This window comes from Bos mutus, chromosome 29 (genome assembly GCF_027580195.1).
Source record: "Bos mutus isolate GX-2022 chromosome 29, NWIPB_WYAK_1.1, whole genome shotgun sequence".
Lineage (NCBI taxonomy): Eukaryota > Metazoa > Chordata > Mammalia > Artiodactyla > Bovidae > Bos > Bos mutus.
The window spans coordinates 26399841-26419557 of NC_091645.1; the positions used below are offsets into that span (position 1 = coordinate 26399841).

Genomic DNA, 19717 nt, shown 5'->3' on the forward strand with positions numbered 1-19717 from the left:
GTATTCTGTCCTGGAGGATTCCATGGACTATACAGTCCATGGGGTCGCAAAGGGTCAGACACAAGTGAGCTACTTTCACACTGTATTCTGTGTTACTTATAATTTTTCAAGTTAGCCAAAGATAAAAATTACTCGTTTTCAAAAGCAGTTATTTTATGCAAATGAACAAGTTTCATATTAGTTTTGAGGTTCTCGAAAGAATAGTGACCAGGCTCAACTCACTTTGGGGATATTCAAATCATTATAAAATACATAACAGAGTAGATGCAGCTCTACTCAGCAGGTTTTCAAATGGCCCAGTTACGTCCACTTGTTTAGAGGCACATTTGTTTCCATTTGAAAAACAAGTTTATATAGGGAAACACTAGTTTAAACAAACAAACTCTAACCAATATTGAACATTGTATGTGAATAGAAATTGTTAAGATAAAATCAATCATGATCATTTTGCAGTGAGGTGATGGAAAATAGTGGTCATTGAAAACCATCAGCCAAGGATTTCTTTGTGCTGAACATCTAAAAACAAACCAGTCAAAAATCAGCTTTGACAAATTTCAAAATGCACAAATACTTACTGGAGGTTAAGAAAGCTTTAAATAAAGAATATTATTCAAATTACCTTAGTAAATGTTTACATTTTCACTGATACAGCATATTGAGGTGTTTTAAAGTAGCACATTTTTGCCTTAAAAATTAATTCAACATCATCACTCATATGAAAAGTGACTCAGTAACATATATATATATTCTTTCCATATTCCTTTACATTGTGGTTTATCATAGGATGTTGAATATAGTTCACTGTGCTATTCAGTAGGTCCTTGTTTTTTATCCATCTTGTATGTAAGAGTTTGCATCTGCTAATTCAGACTCCCAATCCTTTCCCATTCACCGGGGGTCCTTTGCTTTCATGAAGTCTGTCTTGATTCATGGCCTCCAGAGGAGGAACCCAGTAGAACCTGGTTTATTTCTGTCACATTATCATTATTATCCAAGCTGCAATTTGATGTTTCTGCACCTAAAAATCTATATGAGTGTAGCCTAATGAAATCCAAAAACCACAGAAATAATCTAGTTATTCAAAGGTCATCTAGCTCTGTTGATTTAACATTTTAAATCTCAAATAACTTAAGCTTTCCCCCTATCTAGAGAAATCTGGTGATCTAGAGAATATTTCTAGGGCCATCCACAAAGAGTGGATCCATAGGTAAGCATTTTCATTATCCAACATAGTTCTGTATAAATTACTTCTTCCTTTCTTGATACAATTACTCCCCATGATTTATCTCCTATAACTGATGCTATCTATATACCTACTTATCTTTTTAAACTTGTGAAGACTTTATGTAAATCATTATCCACTCTTGGCTCCCCTTTCCCATCCATGCAAAACCTGTATTTTTATGATCAGTTATGTGTCAACTTGAATGACAAAAGAAAAAAATAAAACTCTTTGTCAAAAGGAGTTTACACCAAACAATTACAGATGCAAAATGGATTATCCTTGATAGTCTTAGAACCTTCAGTCTCTGGCATTTAAACAAGATATACTCTTCCCAAGTGAAATATGTAAAGCTAAGAGTGAAAAGAGAGTATCTTATTCATCCTTCTTATTGAAGGCGACAGATAAAAACACTTACGGTGATATGCTTTCAGTCTCAGTTCAGTTCAGTGGCTCAGTCCTGTCCAAATCTTTGCAACACCATGAACTGCAGCATGCCAAGCCTCCCTGTCCATCATCAACTCCCGGAGCTTGTGAATGTGTATTAGTTGCTCAGTCGTGTCTGACTCTTTACGACCCCGTGGATTGTAGCCAGCCAGGCTTCTCTGTCTATAGGATTCTCCAGACAAGAGTACTGGAGTGGGTTGCCATTTCCTTCTCCATACACCTGAGTGTGTGTTTGTGTGTTTGTGTGTACGTTAGTTGCTCAGTCATGTCCGACTCTTTGTGACCCCAGGGATGGTAGCCCACTAGGCTCTTCTGTCCATGGGATTCTCCAGGCAAGAGTACTGGAGTGGGTTGCCATTCCTTCTCCATACAACTCAAACTCATGTCCGTTGAGTTGGTGATGACATCCAATCATCTCATGCTCTGTCTTCCCCTTCTCCTCCTGCTTTCAATCTTTCCCAGCATCAGGGATTTTTCCAGCAAGTCAGGTGGCCAAAATATTGGTGTTTCAGCTTCAGTATCAGTCCTTCCAATGAATATTTAGGACTGATTTCCCTTAGGATGGACTAGGTGGATCTCCCTGCTCTCCAAGGGACTCTCAAGAGTCTTCTCCAACACCACAGTTCAAAAGCATCAAGTCTTCGGCACTCAGCTTTCTTTATAGTCCAACTTTCACAGCCATACATGACTACTGGAAAAACCATGGATTTGACTAGATGGACTTTTTTTGGCAAAGTAATGTCTCTGCCTTTTAATATGCTATCTGGGTTGTTCATAGCTTTTCTTCCAAGGAACAAGTGTCTTACTTTCATGGCTGCAGTCACCATCTGCAGTGATTGTGGAACCCCCCCAAAAAAAGTCTCTCACTGTTTCCATTTTTTTCCCATCTATTTGCCACGAAGTGATGGGATCAGATAACGTTATCTTAGTTTTCTGAATGTTGAGTTTTAAGCCAACTTTTTCACTATCCTCTTTCACTTCCATCAAAAGGCTCTTTAGTTCCTCTTCACTTTCTGCCATAAGGGTGGTGTCATTTGCATATCTGAGGTTATTGATATTTCTCCTGGCAACGTTGATTCCAGCTTATGCTTCATGTAGTCCAGTATTTTTCATGTGTACTTTGCATATAAGTTAAATAAGCAGGGTGACAATATACAGCCTTGACATATCCTTTCCCTATTGGAAACAGTATGTTGTTCCATGTCCAGTTCTAACTGTTGCTTCCTGAACTGTATACAGGTTTCTCAAGAGACAGGTCAAATGGTCTGGTATTCCCATCTTTTTCAGAATTTTCCACAGTTTATTGTGATGCACACCATCAAAGGCTTTGGCATAATTAATAAAGCAGAAGTAGAAGTTTTTCTGGAACTCTCTCACTTTTTCAATGATCCAACAGATGCTGGCAATTTATCTCTGGTTCCTCTTCCTTTTCTAAATCCAGCTTGAACATCTGGAAGTTCATGGTTCATGTACTGCTGAAGCCTGGCTTAGAGAGTTTTGAGCATTACTTTGCCACCGTGTGAGATGAATGCAATTGTGTAGTAGTTTGAGCATTCTTTGGCATTGCCTTTCTTTGGGACTGCAGTGAAAACTGACCTTTTCCATTCCTGTGGCTACTAATGAGTTTTCCAAATGTGCTGCCTTAGTGAGTGCAGCACTTTCACAGCAACATCTTTTAGGATTTGAAATAGCTCAACTAAAATTGTCTAGTGTTTTGAAATGCATTATTTGGAGAGTATTCATCTTTTCCCAGTGAAAAAATAATTTTAAAATGACAAGGAAAATAAAGAGATAACATATTTACTATTTAATGATATAACTCAGCAGGAAATAGAGATGATATGTAATTTGAAAACAGTGGGGAAAGCAAATACTTATATAAAAATGTAAATAAATTATTCAAGCCTGACTCAAATTTCTTTATGGTATTAGGTAAAAAAGATAACAGAAAGAATATAGTAAGAAAGCTGTCACTAAAATTAAACAGATCTCACTGTCCTGTAACTCATGCACACAGTGAGTTTCTAATCAAAACTGTCTCCTCCTCAGGGTTTTTCTCAGAGCGTGTTTGACATCTTTGTTCCTCACACTGTAAATTAAGGGGTTGAGGAAGGGAACAGTATTGGTATAAAAGACAGAAGAGATTTTACCCTCATTCATAGACACAGCAGAAGATGGTTTGAGATACATAAATGCCCCTGATCCAAAGAACAGAGATATAGCAATGATGTGGGAGCTGCAGGTGCTGAAGGCTTTGGATCTGCCCTCCGTGGACTTGACATGGAGGATGTTGGACAGGATGAGACCATAAGAGACAAAGATTGTGAAACTGGGCACAATGATGTTGATGCCCACCATGATGAACATTTCCAATTCATTGATATAGGTACTTGTGCAGGAGAGCTGGAGCAGAGGGAGAATGTCACAGAAAAAATGGTTGATGGTGTTTGCATCACAGAAATTCAGTCTCAGCATGCATCCAGTGTGAACCATGGCACCAGAAAATGCCATCAAGTAGGATCCAAGCATAAGGCTGGAACAGACTTTAGGGGACATAACAACATTATACGAAAGGGGCTTACAGATGGCCACATAGCGGTCATAGGCCATTGATGTCAACAGATAGCATTCAAAGATGACAAAAAAACAGTAAAAGTAGAGCTGAGTCATGCACCCCGTATAAGAAATAATATTCTTCTTTGATATGAAATTAAGTAGCATTTTTGGTGTAAACACAGAAGAATAACAGATGTCTATAGAGGACAAGTTAAAGAGGAAAAAGTACATGGGGGTGTGCAGATGTGAATTTAGCACAATTAGGATTACCAAGCCCAGATTGCCCAGCACAGTGACAATATACATTCCTAGAAATAAAAAGAGTAGGGGGAGTTGGAGATCTGGTTGGTCTGTTAATCCCAACAGAATGAATTCAGTCACAAAAGAGTCATTTCCAGGAGCCATTCTTCTTTAAGGGAATCTGTGGACACAAGAGAAAGGGTTCCATTAGAGAACAACTCAGCCCTTGCCACAGTGTCTCATCTACAAGGGAGGGTAAACACTGGGAATGTCAGAGACTAGTCCTACCTGGTCCCATAGAATCTGCCTTTATCTTTATCAGGATACAGAGTGATGTGGACTTATATAAGGTAAATGCAGCAAAGGAAATCACACACTTCAGAGTTAAGGCCGGTACTGTGATATGCAAATAATTTTCTGGAAACACAAAGGGCAAGAAGGATAGATCACGACAGAGCCATCCAATGTCTCTAAACATTTTGTGACGACCCTCTGACAGATTCCTCCACCAGTTTCATGTAAGTCTCAGATCTACACAAAATGACAAAGAATGGGCATGCATTCAGTCACTGTCCCTTCATTTCAAAACAGCCAATAAGTATATAAATTGAACTCAGAAACTCACCTGAGTTCAGAAAACCTCAGGGCTGTCTCCCTTATCCTTGGTCTTTACCCAGTTGGGGCTGGAAATGCAATTTCAGATTCCTGAGGCTTGATTTCTTTTATCCTGAGAGGTGCGAGCCTAGACATATGCCTGAGAAGTCTTTCTGCACTACTATGATTTCTGATAATTATTTCAGTCCTTTCAAGCAGCAGAGAAAATAAAGCCTTTTAATTATCACACTTGCTACTGGATTAGACACAGAGGATTCACAGTGAGGGTAATGATGAGTGCACTTGGCAAAAACAGGCTAGAAACTTCTCAATCTTTTCCCTACAGAGTAGGTCATATGTATAAAAGGGAATATGGAAATTATATATGCTGGATTATGATCTGCCTTTAGTTCCTTAGGGACTCACTCTTTTGCTCTTTTTCATTTTAGGTATTGTGCATCCCTCAATGTAGATCCACAGTAAATTCCCATCTCTTCATTATCTTCACCTCTGAACAGAAAGCCTCTACATGACTTCATTCCCTTTTAATTCCAGTTTCCCAAATGGACATATCATCTGTAAGGCTCCTATTTCCAGGTTTCTGTATTTCTTCATCAGAAATTTTTTAAATGTTTCAGTAACTCACCTCAGCTCTTCTCACTATGAAATGTCTCTGAAATAATTTGCAATGTTGTATATTCTTTCTAGGAGAGGGCAATTGCAACCCACTCCAGTCCTCTTGCCTGGAAAATCCCATGGACGGAGGAGCCTTGTAGGCTGCAGTCCATGGAGTCGCTGGGAGTCTGGCACGACTGAGCGACTTTACTTTCAATTTTCAGTTTCGTGCATTGGAGAGGGAAATGGCAACCCACTCCAGTGTTCTTGCCTGGAGAATCCCAGGGATGGAGGAGCCTGGTGGGCTGCCATCTATGGGGTCGCACAGAGTTGGACACGACTGAATATTCTTTGTATAGCTTATACTTAAAAAAAAATAAAAGACAAAACTTATAATTTCTACCTGATTCTCTCACTGTGTCATTTTCTGCAACATTTCAGTAATTGGAGTTATCAATGTCTTCTCATCATAGAAATGAGTAGGGACTATGGAGCTAAAGAGAGCATTGTGAATCTTAATTTACTTACAACCTATAATTCTTTGGGTAATTTATTTAATCTTTCAGTTCAAAGTTGTAAAATTGGATGGTAAAAATGGTATCTCTTTTATCGTGCTGCTGAGTTAAATGAAAAATGTCTAATTAAAATGGATGAGTCAGTTCCTGGCATATGGTAAATAGTCAATACATATCAGCTGTCATTATTCATGTTCTCATAAATTCTACTGGATTCTCCATCATAACACACCTCATAGTTTTTTTTCCCCCTGAATACCTGTGTTCCTTCAGTTCAGTTCAGTTCAGTTCAGTTGCTCAGTCGTGTCCAGCTCTTTGGGACCCCATGAATCACAGCACACCAGGCCTCCCTGTCCATCACCATCTCCTGGAGTTCACTCATACTCACGTCCATTGAGTCGGTGATGCCATCCAGTCATCTCATCCTCTGTCGTCCCCTTCTCCTCCTGCCCCCAATCCTTCCCAGCATCAGAGTCTTTTCCCATGAGTCAACTCTTCACATGAGGTGGCCAAAGTACTGGAGTTTCAGCTTTAGCATCATTCCTTCCAAAGAACACCCAGGGCTGATCTCCTTTAGAATGGACTGGTTGGATCTCCTTGCAGTCCAAGGGATTCTCAAGAGTCTTCTCCAACATCACAGTTCAAAGCATCAATTCTTCGGCGCTCAGCTTTCTTCACAGTCCAACTCTCGCATACATACATGACCACAGGAAAAACCAGAGCCTTGACTAGATGGACCTTTGTTGGCAAAGTAATATCTCTGCTTTTGAATATGCTATCTAGGTTGGTCATAACTTTTCTTCCAAGGAGTAAGCATCTTTTAATAAACTCTAAATTCTATAAGGAAAAATATTTTTCCTATCTTGTTTACTGTTTGGCTCCTAGATCTAAGCACAATGTAGAGGACATGGAAGGAGCTTTTTAAATATTTCTGATGATCTTCTTGTTTTTGTCCAAGAATGTATTCACCATTTTCCAAATGCTAAACCATAGCATCTAAAACCATAATGACCTCCACCCATGTACCTCATCCACGACACAACTTCTGGCTTTTTGTGTTTAAGCTGAACTACTGTAATTTTGAACTATAGTGCTTCCTAGTGATAATTTTAGTATTTTCCAAGATACTCCTATTTATCCCTAAACAATGAGATCTGAGATCACAGCTCTGTCCCTCCCTAGTTCAATGCTTTCAATGGTTCTCCATTACCCATTTGAAAATTCAAGCATCAATTAAAAGTATAATTCTCAAAATTATGATTAATCCTTCGTTGTAACTAAGGAAGAAATTGAGTCTATTTTATCTTTGATGAGAAGCCATGAATGTACCATTTTGATTGATATATTTATTTTGTGCAGATTAACCTTTGTAAAAATTTTAAGCTTCTCAAAAATCTAAAAAAAAAAATTGGAGAATTTTTACTTTTTACTTGTCTTTTTGTTTTAATTTTTTTTTACTTGTCAATTTTTACTTGTCTTGGGAAGTTCAACTTATTTTATAAATATGTGTGTTTGCCTGTGAAAAATAAAAAATATATGTCTATATTTACACACATTGCTTATATATATTGGAAAGAAGGTTAAGAATACTACTCTATAATAAAAGAGGGTTGTCTTGCTAGTAGCAAAGCAGCAAACTCTCAAAAAACTGTTCATAAAAAAGGAGTTCCTCCACACACAAAACAGTGACTTGTGCTGTCATGATTATGTGATTTATTGATTTATTTTTTTGCATGGCAATGCCTAAGACAGAGAGATGGAAAAGACCAACAGGCACTAAAGTTCTGATGAATCAAAATAAAGATTGTGCTATTTGAAATGTTAACTTTTGGCTTCCTTGAAACTTTACATATTTCTATATTACTTATTTAGAATCTTCCCAAAATATTGTATAATATTTAAATCTACTAATCAAACTAAATTGGGTAAGGGGCTGTATGATACATAATGTAACATTATGGAAAAAGATCCAATGTAAAGAGAAAATTATTAATTATATTAATTGAGGCTATAAGTACCCCAGGAAACTTCACAAATGCTTATGATATTTAATAAGAGACACTAGACAACAAACTGTGAAAAATTCTTAAAGGGATGGAAATACCAGACCACCTAGCCAGCCTTGTAAGAAACCTGTATATAGGTCAAAAGAAGCAACAGTTAGAACTGGACATGAAACAATGGACTGGACCCAAATTGGGAAAGGAGAATGTCAAGGCTGCTTGTTTGTCACCCTGGTATATTGTCACCCTGCTTATTTAACTTACATGTAGAGCATATCATGCAAAATGCTGGGCTGAATGAAGCACAAACTAGATTCAAGATTGCAGGGAGAACTATCAACAAACTCAGATATGCAGAAGACAACATCCTTATGGCAGAAAGTGAAGTGGAACAAAGAAGTCTCTTGATGAAGGTGAAAGAGGAGAGTGAAAAAGCTGGCTTAACTCTCAACATTCATAAAACTAAGATCATGGCATCTGGTCCCATCACTTCATGGCAAATAGATGGGAAAACAATGGAAACAGTGACAGACTTTATTTTTTGTGACTCCAAGATCACTGAAGATGGTGATTGCAGCCATGAAATTAAAAGACGGTTGCCCCTTGGAAAAAAGCTATGACCAACCTATTGAAAAACAGAGATATTACTTTGACTACAAACATCAATATAGCTAAAGCTATGTTTTTTCCACTAGTCATGAATAGATGTGAGAGTTGGACCATAAAGAAAACTGAGCACAGCAGAATTGATGCTTTAAAATTATTGTGTTGTAGAAAACTCTTGAGAGTCCCTTGAACAGCAAGGAGATCAAGCCAGCCAATCATAAAGGAAATCAGTCCTGAATATTCATCAGGCACTCTATCTATCAGATCTAGTCCCTTAAATATATTTCTCATTTTCACTGTATAATCATCAGGAATTTGATTTAGGTCATACCTGAATGGCCTAGTGGTTTTCCCTACTTTCTTCAATTTAAGTCTGAATTTGGCAATAAGGAGTTCATGATCTGAGCCACAGTCAGCTCCTGGTCTTCTTTTTGCTGACTGTATAGAGCTTCTCCATCTTGGCTGCAAAAAATATAATAAATCTGATTTCAGTGTTGACCATCTGGTGATGTCCATGTATAGAGTCTTTTCTTATGTTGTTGGAAGAGGGTGTTTGCTATGACCAGTGCATTCTCTTGCCAAAACTCTATTAGCCTTTGTCCTGCTTCATTCCATTTTGCAAGGCCAAATTTGCCTGTTACCCCACGTGTTTCTTGACTTCCTACTTTTGCATTCCAGTCCCCTATAATGAAAAGGACATCTTTTTTGGATGTTAGTTCTAAAACGTCTTGTAGGTCTTCATAGAACCATTCAACTTCAGCTTCTTCAGCATTACAGGTTGGTGCATAGACTTGGATTACTGTGATATTGAATGGTTTGCCTTGGGAACAAACAGAGATCATTCTGTCATTTTTGAGACTGCATCCATGTACTGCATTTCAAACTCTTCTGTTGACCACGATGGCTACTCCATTTCTTCTAAAGGATTCCTGCCCATGGTAGTAGATATAATGGTCATCTGAGTTAAATTCACCCATTTCAGTCCATTTTAGTTTGCTGATTTCTAGAATGTCAGAGTCACAGGCGGCGGCTGAGAAGAGCAAACCCATGTCCAAGGAGCGGTGGCTGTGCGGGTGGAGAAGGGCCAAAAAGAGCTACTCCACGTTTGAGGTCAGGAGGGGTGGCTGTGAGGAGACACCCCTCGTACAAGGTAAGGAGCAGCAGATGCGCTTTGCTGGAGCAGCCATGAAGAGATACCGTACCATGTCCAAGATAAGAGAAACCCAAGTAAGATGTAGATGTTGCAAGAGGCAACAGAGGGCAGACACACAAACCATAATCACAGAAAACTAGTCAATCTAATCACACAGAGCACACCCTTGTCTAACTCAATGAAACTAAGCCATGCTGTGTGGGGCGACCCAAGACAGGTGGATCATGGTGGAGAGGTCTGACAGAATGTGGTCCACTGGAGAAGGGAATGGCAAACCACTTCAGTATTCTTGCCTTGAGAACCCCATGAACAGTATGAAAAGGCAAAATGATAGGATACTGAAAGAGGAACTCCCCAGGTCTGTAGGTGCCAAAATTGCTAGAGATCAGTGGAAAAATAATTCCAGAAGGAATGAAGGGATGGAGCCAAAGCAAAAACAAAACCCAGTTGTGGATGTGACTGGTAATAGAAGCAAGGTCCGATGCTGTAAAGAGCAATATTGCATAGGAACCTGGAATGTTAGGTCCATGAATCAAGGCAAATTGGAAGTAGTCAAACAGGAGATGGCAAGACTATTCAGGTATGACCTAAATCAAATCCCTTATGATTATACAGTGGAAGTGAGAAATAGATTTAAGGGACTAGATGTGATAGACAGAGTGCCTGATGAACTATGGACTGAGGTTCATGACATTGTACAGGAGAGAGGGATTAAGACCATCCCCATGGAAAAGAAGTGCAAAAAAGCAAAATGGCTGCCTGGGGAGGCCTTACAAATAGCTGTGAAAAGAAGAGAAGCTAAAAGCAAAGGAGAAATGGAAAGATATAAGCATCTGAATGCAGAGTTCCAAAGAATAGCAAGGATAGATTAAAAAAAAAAAAAAAGAAGAAGAAAGCCTTCTTCAGTGATCAATGCGAAGAAATAGAGGAATACAGCAGAATGGGAAAGACTAGAGATCGTTTCAAGAAAATTAGAGACACCAAGGGAACACTTCATGCAAAGATAGACTCGATAAAGGACAGAAATGGTATGGACCTATTGTAAAGTTTTAAAAATAAAATAAAATTAAAAAAAAAAAAGAAGAGGTGGCAAGAATACACAGAAGAACTATGCAAAAAAGATCTTTACGACCCAGATAATCATGATGGTGTGATCACTCACTTAGAGCCAGACATCCTGGAATGTGAAGTCAAGTGGCGTTTAGAAAGGATCACTATGAACGAAGCTAGTGGAAGTGATAGAATTTCAACTGAGCTATTTCAAATCCTGAAAGATGATGCTGTGAAAGTGCTGCACTCAATATGCCAGCAAATTTGGAAAACTCAGCAGTGGCCACAGGACTGGAAAAGGTCAGTTTTTATTCCAATTCCAATGAAAAGCAATGCCAAAGAATTTCAAACTACCACACAATTGCACTCATCTCACACGCTTGTAAAGTAATGCTCAAAATTCTCCAAGCCAGGCTTCAGCAATACATGAACCATGAACTTCCAAATGTTCAAGCTGGTTGTAGAAAGGTCAGAAGAACCAGAGATCAAATTGCCAACATCTGCTCGATCATGGAAAAAGGAAGAGAGTTCCAGAAAAACATCTATTTCTGCTTTATTGACTATGCCAAAGCCTTTGACTGTGTGGATCACAATAAACTGTGGACAATTCTGAAAGAGATGGGAATACCAGAACACCTGATCTGCCTCTTGAGAAATTTGTATGCAGGTCAGGAAGCAGCAGTTAGAACTGGACATGGAACAACAGACTGGTTCCAAATAGGAAAAGGAGTTCATCAAGGCTGTATATTGTCACCCTGTTTATTTAACTTATATGCAGAGTATATCATGAGAAACGCTGGACTGGAAGAAACACAAGGTCGAATCAAGATGGCCGGGAGAAATATCAATAACCTCAGATATGCAGATGACACCACCCTTATGGCAGAAAGTGAAGAGGAACTCAAAAGCCTCTTGATGAAAGTGAAAGTGGAGAGTGAAAAAGTTGGCTTAAAGCTCAACATTCAGAAAACGAAAATCATGGCATCCGGTCCCACCACCTCATGGGAAATAGATGGGGAAACAGTGGAAACAGTGTCAGACTTTATTTTTCTGGGCTCCAAAATCACTACAGATGGTGACTGCAGCCATGAAATTAAAAGACACTTACTCCTTGGAAGAAAAGTTATGACCAACCTAGATGGCATATTCAAAAGCAGAGACATTACTTTGCCAACAAAGTTTCGTCTAGTCAAGGCTATGGTTTTTCCTGTGGTCATGTATGGATGTGAGAGTTGGACTGTGAAGAAGGCTGAGCGCTGAAGAATTGATGCTTTTGAACTGTGGTGTTGGAGAAGACTCTTGAGAGTCCCTTGGACTGCAAGGAGATCCAATCAGTCCATTCTGAAGGAGATCAGCCCTGGGATTTCTTTGGAAGGAATGATTCTAAAGCTGAAACTCCTGTACTTGGGCACCTGATACGAAGAGTTGACTCATTGGAAAAGACTGTGATGCTGGGAGGGATTGGGGGCAGGAGGAGAAGGGGATGACAGAGGATGAGATGGCTGGATGGCATCACTGACTCGATGGACGTGAGTCTCAGTGAACTCCAGGAGTTGGTGATGGACAGGGAGGCCTGGTGTGCTGTGATTCATGGGGTTGCAAAGAGTCAGACACGACTGAGTGACTGATCTGATCTGATCATTATTCTCCAAGCTGCAATTTGATTTCTGTACCTAAAAATCTATATGAGTGTAGCCACATAAAAGCCAGAAAACCCAGAAATAATCTAGTTATTCTAAAGTCATCTAGCCCTGTTGGTTTAAATTTTAAATCTTAAATAACTTAAGCTTTCCCCTCTCCTAGAGAAATCTGGTGATCTAGAGAGTATTTCTAGGTCTATCCACAAAGAGTGGATCCATAGGTAAGCATTTTCACTATCTAACATAGTTCTGTATAAACTACCTCTTCCTTTTTTGATGCAATTATGCCTCATGATTTATCTCCTAAAACTGATACTCTCTATTTACCTATTTTTCTTTTTAAACTTGTGCTGACTTTATGTAAATCATTATCCACTCTTGGCTTCCCTTTCCCATCCATGCAAAACCTGTATTTTTATGATCAGTTATATGTCAACTTGACTGACAAAGGTAAAAAATAAAACTGTCAAGAGAAGTTTACACCAAACAATTACAGATGCTAAATGGATTATCCTTGATAGTCTTAGAACCTTCAATCTCTGGCATTTAAACAAGATATATTTTTCCCAAGTGAAATATGGAAAGTTAAGAGTAAAAACACAGTACTTTATTCATCCTTCTTATTGCAAGTGACAGATAAAAACACTCCCAGTGATATGTTTTCAGTCTCAGTTCAGTTCAGGTCAGTAGCTCAGTCCTGTCCAAATCTTTGCAACACCATGAACTGCAGCATGCCAAGCCTCCCTGTCCATCATCAACTCTCCGAGCTTGTGAGTGTGTATTAGTTACTCAATCATGTCCGACTCTTTGCGACCCCATAGATTGTAGCCAGCCAGACTCCTCTATCTACGGGGTTCTCCAGACAAGAGTACTGGCGTGGGTTGCCATTTCCTTCTCCATACAACTGCCTGTGTGCCTTTGTCTGTATGTGTATGTATGTGTATGTTGTCCCTCAGTCCAATCTGACTCTTTGCGACTCCAGGGATGGTACCCACCAGGCTCTTCTGTCCATGGGATTCTCCAGGCAAGAGTACTGGAGTGGGTTTCCCTTTTCTTCTCCATACAACTCAAAATCATGTCCATTGAGTTGGAGATGCCATCCAACCATCTCATTCTCTGTTTTCCTCTTCTCCTCTTGCCTTCAATCGTTCCCAGCATCAGGGTTTTTTCCAGTGGGTCAGTTCTTTGCATCAGGTGGCCAAAGCATTGGAGTTTCAGCTTCAGTATTAGTCCTTCCAATGAATATTTAGGACTGATTTCCCTTAGGATGGACTGGTTGGATCTCCCTGCTCTCTAAGGGACTCTCAAGAGTCTTCTCCCACACCACAGTTCAAAAGTATCAGTTCTTTGGCATTCAGCTTTCTTTATAGTCTGACTTTCACATCCATTCATGACTCCTGGAAAAACCATAGCTTTAACTAGATGGGCCTTTGTTGGCAAAGTAATGTCTCTACTTTTTAATATGCTATCTAGGTTGTTCATAGCTTTTCTTCCAAGAAGCAAGTGTCTTTTACTTTCATGGCTGCAGTCAACATCTGCAGTGATTGTGGAGCCCCCCAAAATAAGTTCTCACTGTTTCCATTGTTTTCCTATCTATTTTCCATGAAGTGATGGGACCTGATGCCATTATCGTAGTTTTCTGAATGTTGAGTTTTAAGCCAACTTTTTCACTCTGCTCTTTTCTGCCACAAGGGTGGTGTCATCTGCCTATCTGAGGTTATTGATATTTCTCCCAGCAATCTTGATTAATGCAGTCTAGCATTTTTCATGATGTACTCTGCATATAAGTTAAAGAAGCAGGGTGACAATATACAGCCTTGATGGACTCCTTTTCTTATTTGGAACCAGTCTGTTGTTCCATGTCCAGTTCTAACTGTTGCTTAATGACCTACATACAGATTTTTCATGAGGCAGGTCAGGTGGTCTGGTATTCCCATTTCTTGAAGAATTTTTCCATGTTTGTTGTGATCCACACAGTCAAAGACTTTGGCATAGTCAATAAAGCAGAAGTAAATGATTTTCTGGAATTCTCTCACTTTTTCAATGATCCAGCGGATGCTGGCAATTTATCTGTGGTTCTTCTGCCTTTTATAAATCCACCTTGAACATATGGAAGTTCATGGTTCATGTACTGTTGAAGCCTGGTTTGGAGAGATTTGAGCATTAGTTTGCTAGCACATGAGATGAGTGCAATTGTGTAGTAGTTTGAGCATTCTTTGGCATTGCCTTTCTTTGGGACTGGAATGAAAACTGACCTTTTCCAGTCCTGTGGCCACTGCTGAGTTTTCCAAATGTGCTGGCATATTGAATGTGGCACGTTCACAGCAACATTTTTAGGATTTGAAAGAGCTCAACTGGAACTGTCTTTTTTTCTGAAATGCATTATTTGGAAAGAGTATTCATCTTTTTCCAGTGAAAAAAACTAATTTCAAAATGATAAAGAAAACAAAAAGATAATATATTTACTATTTAATGATATCATGCAGCAGGAAATAGAGATGATATGTAATTTGAAAACAGTGGGGAAACAAATACTTATATAAAAATGTAAATAATTTATTCGAGCAGGAGTCAAATTTATTAACGGTACTAGGAAAAAAAGATAACAGAAAGAATATGGTAAGAAAGCTGTCACTAAAATTAAACAGAATCTCACTGTTGTGTAACTCATGCACACAATGAGTGTTTCTAATCAAAATTGTCTCCTCCTCAGGGTTTTTCTCAGAGCATGTTTGACATCTTTGTTCCTCATGCTGTAAATTAAGGGGTTGAGGAAGGGAAGAGTATTGGTATAAAAGACAGAAGAGATTTTACCCTCATCCATAGACACAGCAGAAGATGGTTTGAGATACATAAATGCCCCTGATCCAAAGGACAGAGAAACAGTAATGATGTGGGAACTGCAGGTGCTGAAGGCTTTGGACCTGCCCTCCATGGACTTGACATGGAGGATGTTGGACAGGATGAGACCATAAGAGACAAAGATTGTGAAACTGGGCACAATGATGTTGATGCCCGCCATGATGAACATTCCCAGTTCATTGATATAGGTACTTGTGCAGGAGAGCTGGAGCAGAGGGAGAATGTCACAGAAAAAATGGTTGATGGTGTTTGCATCACAGAAATTCAGTCTCAGCATGCATCCAGTGTGAACCATGGCACCAGAAAATGCCATCAAGTAGGATCCAAGCATAAGGCTGGAACAGACTTTAGGGGACATAACAACATTATACGAAAGGGGCTTACAGATGGCCACATAGCGGTCATAGGCCATTGATGTCAACAGATAGCATTCAGAGATGACAAAAAAACAGTAAAAGTAGAGCTGAGTCATGCACCCCATATAAGAAATAATATTCTTCTTTGATATGAAATTAAGTAGCATTTTTGGTGTAAACACAGAAGAATAACAGATGTCTATAGAGGACAAGTTAAAGAGGAAAAAGTACATGGGGGTGTGCAGATGTGAATTTAGCACAATTAGGATTATCAAGCCCAGATTGCCCAGCACAGTGACAATATACATTCCTAGAAATAAAAAGAGTAGGGGGAGTTGGAGATCTGGTTGGTCTGTTAATCCCAACAGAATGAATTCAGTCACAAAAGGGTCATTTCCAGGAGCCATTCTTCTTTAAGGGAATCTGTGGACACAGGAGAAAGGGTTCCATTAGAGAACAACTCAGCCCTTGCCACAGTGTCTCATCTACAAGGGAGGGTAAACACTGGGAATGTCAGAGACTAGTCCTACCTGGTCCCACAGAATCTGCCTTTATCTTTATCAGGATACAGAGTGATGTGGACTTATATAAGGTAAATGCAGCAAAGGAAATGACACACTTCAGAGTTAAGGCCGGTACTGTGATATGCAAATAATTTTCTGGAAACACAAAGGGCAAGAAGGATAGATCACGACAGAGCCATAGAATGTCTCTAAACATTCTCTGATGACCCTCTAACAGATTCCTCCACCAGTTTCATCTAAGTCTCAGATCTACACAAAATGACAAAGAATGGGCATGCATTCAGTCTCTGTCCCTTCATTTCAAAACAGCCAATAAGTATATAAATTGAATTCAGAAATTCACTTGAGTTCAGAAAACCTCAGGGCTGTCTCCCTTATCCTTGGTCTTTACCCAGTTGGGGCTGGAAATGCAATTTCAGATTCCTGAGGCTTGATTTCTTTTATCCTGAGAGGTGCGAGCCTAGACATATGCCTGAGAAGTCTTTCTGCACTACTATGATTTCTGATAATTATTTCAGTCCTTTCAAGCAGCAGAGAAAATAAAGCCTTTTAATTATCACACTTGCTACTGGATTAGACACAGAGGATTCACAGTGAGGGTAATGATGAATGCACTTGGCAAAAACAGGCTAGAAGCTTCTCAATCTTTTCCCTACAGAGTAGGTCATATGTATAAAAGGGAATATGAAAATTATATATGCTGGATTATGATCTGCCTTTAGTTCCTTAGGGACTCACTCTTTTGCTCTTTTTCATTTTAGGTATTGTGCATCCCTCAGTGTAGATCCACAGTAAATTCCCATCTTTTCATTATCTTCACTTCTGAACGGAAGGCCACTACATGGCTTCATTCCCTTTTTATTCCAGTTTCCCAAATGGACATATCATCTGTAAGGCTCCTAATTCCAGGTTTCTGTATGTCTTCATCAGAAATTTTTTAAATGTTTCAGCAACTCATTTCAGCTCTTCTCACTATGAAATGTCTCTGAAATAATTTGCAATGTTGTATATTCTTTCTATAGCTTATACTTAAGAAAAAAAAAAACTTGTAATTTCTACCTGATTCTCTCACTGGGTCATTTTCTGCAAGATGTCAGTAATTGAAATTATCAATTTCTTCTCATGATAGAAATGAGTAGGGACTATGGCGCTAGAGAGAGCATTGTGAATCTTAATTTACTTACATCCTATATTTCTTTGGGCAATTTATTTAATCTTTCACCAAAGTTGTAAAATTGGATGGTAAAAATGGAATCTCTTTTATCATGCTGCTGAGTTAAATGAAAAATGTCAAGTAAAATGGCTGAATCAGTGCCTGGCATATGGTAAATAGTTAATACACGTCAGCTGTCATTATTCACGTTCTCATAAATTTTACTAGATTCTCCATCATAACACATGTCAGAGTTTGTTTGTTTGTTTTTCCTGAATACCTGTGTTCCTTAATAAACTCTAAGTTCCTATCTTGTTTACTGTTTGGCTCCAAGATCTAAGCACAAAGCAGAGGACATGGAAGGAACTTAATAAATATTTCTGATAATCATGTTGTTTTTGTCCAAGAAGGTATTTAACATTTTTCAAATGCTAAACCATAGCATCTAAAATCACAGTGACCTCCACCCATGTACCGCAGCTACCACAAAACTTCTGGCTTTTTGTGTTTAGGCTGAACTACTGTAATGTTGAACTATAGTGCTTCCTAATGATAATTTTAGTATTTCCCAAGATGCTCCTATTTAGCCCTAAACACCAATGTCTGAAATCACAGCTTTGTCCCTCCCTAGTTCAAGTACTTTCAATGGTTTTCCATAACCCATTTGAAAATGGAAGCATAAATTAAAAGTATAATTCTCAAAATTATGATTAATGCTTAGTTATAACTAGAGAAGAAATTGAGACTGTTATCTTTGATGAGAAGCCATGAAAGTACCATTTTGATTGTTATGTGTATTTTGCGCAGATTAACCTTTGTAAAATTTTAACCTAAAAAATCTAAAAAAGAAAATTAGAGAATTTTTACTTTCTACTTGTCTTTTTTTTTTTTAAACTATTTTTACTTGTCTTGGGAAGTTCAACCTATTTTATAAATATATGTATGTTTGTGCGTGAAAAATAAAAATATATGTCTATATTACACACATTGCTTATATATATTGGAAAGAAGGTCAAGAATACTACTCTATAATAAAAGAGGGTTCTCTTCTTAGTAGAAAAGCATCAAACTCTCAAAAAAGATCTTCAAACTGTTCATAAAAAAGGAGTTCCTCCATACACAAAATATGACTTGTGCTATCACGATTATGTGATTTTGATTTATTTTTTTGCAAGGCAATGCCTAAGAAAGAGAGATGGAAAAGACCAATAAGCACTAAACTTCTGAGGAATCAAAATAAAGATAGTGCTATTTGAAATTTTAATTTTTGGCTTCTTTGAAACTTTACATAGTTCCATATTACTTATTTGGAATCTTCCCAAAACATTGTATAATATTTAAATCTACTAATCAAACTAAATTAGGTAAGGGGCTGTATAATACATGATGTAGCATTATGGAAAATGATCCAATGTAAAGAGAAAATTATTAATTATATGAATTGAGGTTATAAATAACACAGGAAACTTCACAAATGCTTATGATATTTAATAAGAGATGCTAGACAATAAACTGTGAAAAATTCTTAAAGGGATGGGAATACCAGACCACCTAGCCTGCCTGCTGAGAAACCTGTATACAGGTCAAAAGAAGTAACAGTTAGAACTGGACATGGAACAACAGACTGGTTCCAAATTGGGAAAGGAGTACGTCAAGGCTGTATATTCTCACCCTGCTTATTCAACTTATATGAAGAGTACATCATGAGAAATGCCAGGCTGGATGAAGCACAAGCTAGATTGAAGATTGAAGGGAGAACTATCAATAAACTCAGATATGCAAATAACACCATCCTTATGGCAGAAATTGAAGAGGAACTAAAAAGCCTCTTGATGAAAGTGAAAGAGGAGAGTGAAAAAGTTGGCTTAAAACTCAACATTCAGAAAACTAAGATCATGGCATCTGGTCCCATAACTTCACAGCAAATAGATGGGAAAACAATGGAAACAGTGACAGACTTTATTTTTTGTGGCACCAAATCACTGCAGATGGTGACTTCAGCCATGAAATTAAAAGACACTTGCTCCTTGGGAAAAAAAAGCTATGGCCAATCTAGACAGCATATTAAAAAGAAGAGATATTTCTTTGCCCACAAACATCCATATACCTAAAGTTATGGTTTTTCCACTAGTCATGAATGGACATGAGAGTTGAACCATAAAGAAAGCTGAGCAGAAGAAT

General features: G+C 38.4%; 2 protein-coding genes across 2 annotated transcripts; both read right to left on the reverse strand.

Annotated features, from left to right (window-relative positions):
• Positions 1-3697: 3697 nt before the first annotated feature.
• LOC102283040 (olfactory receptor 8B3) lies at positions 3698-4630 on the reverse strand. The gene has a single exon (XM_005902679.2). It carries the CDS (start codon positions 4628-4630, stop codon positions 3698-3700), a length of 933 nt encoding a protein of 310 aa, XP_005902741.2.
• A 10703-nt stretch (positions 4631-15333) lies between these two features.
• Positions 15334-16266, reverse strand: LOC102282758 (olfactory receptor 8B3). The gene has a single exon (XM_005902678.2). The coding sequence runs from the start codon at positions 16264-16266 to the stop codon at positions 15334-15336; it is 933 nt and encodes a 310-aa protein (XP_005902740.2).
• Between the last annotated feature and the right edge of the window lie 3451 nt (positions 16267-19717).

Excerpts from the sequence above, each read along its gene's own strand:
- LOC102282758 (XM_005902678.2), bottom strand. The coding sequence starts at position 16,266 with ATGGCTCCTGGAAATGACCCTTTTGTGACTGAATTCATTCTGTTGGGA.
- LOC102283040 (XM_005902679.2), bottom strand. The coding sequence starts at position 4,630 with ATGGCTCCTGGAAATGACTCTTTTGTGACTGAATTCATTCTGTTGGGA.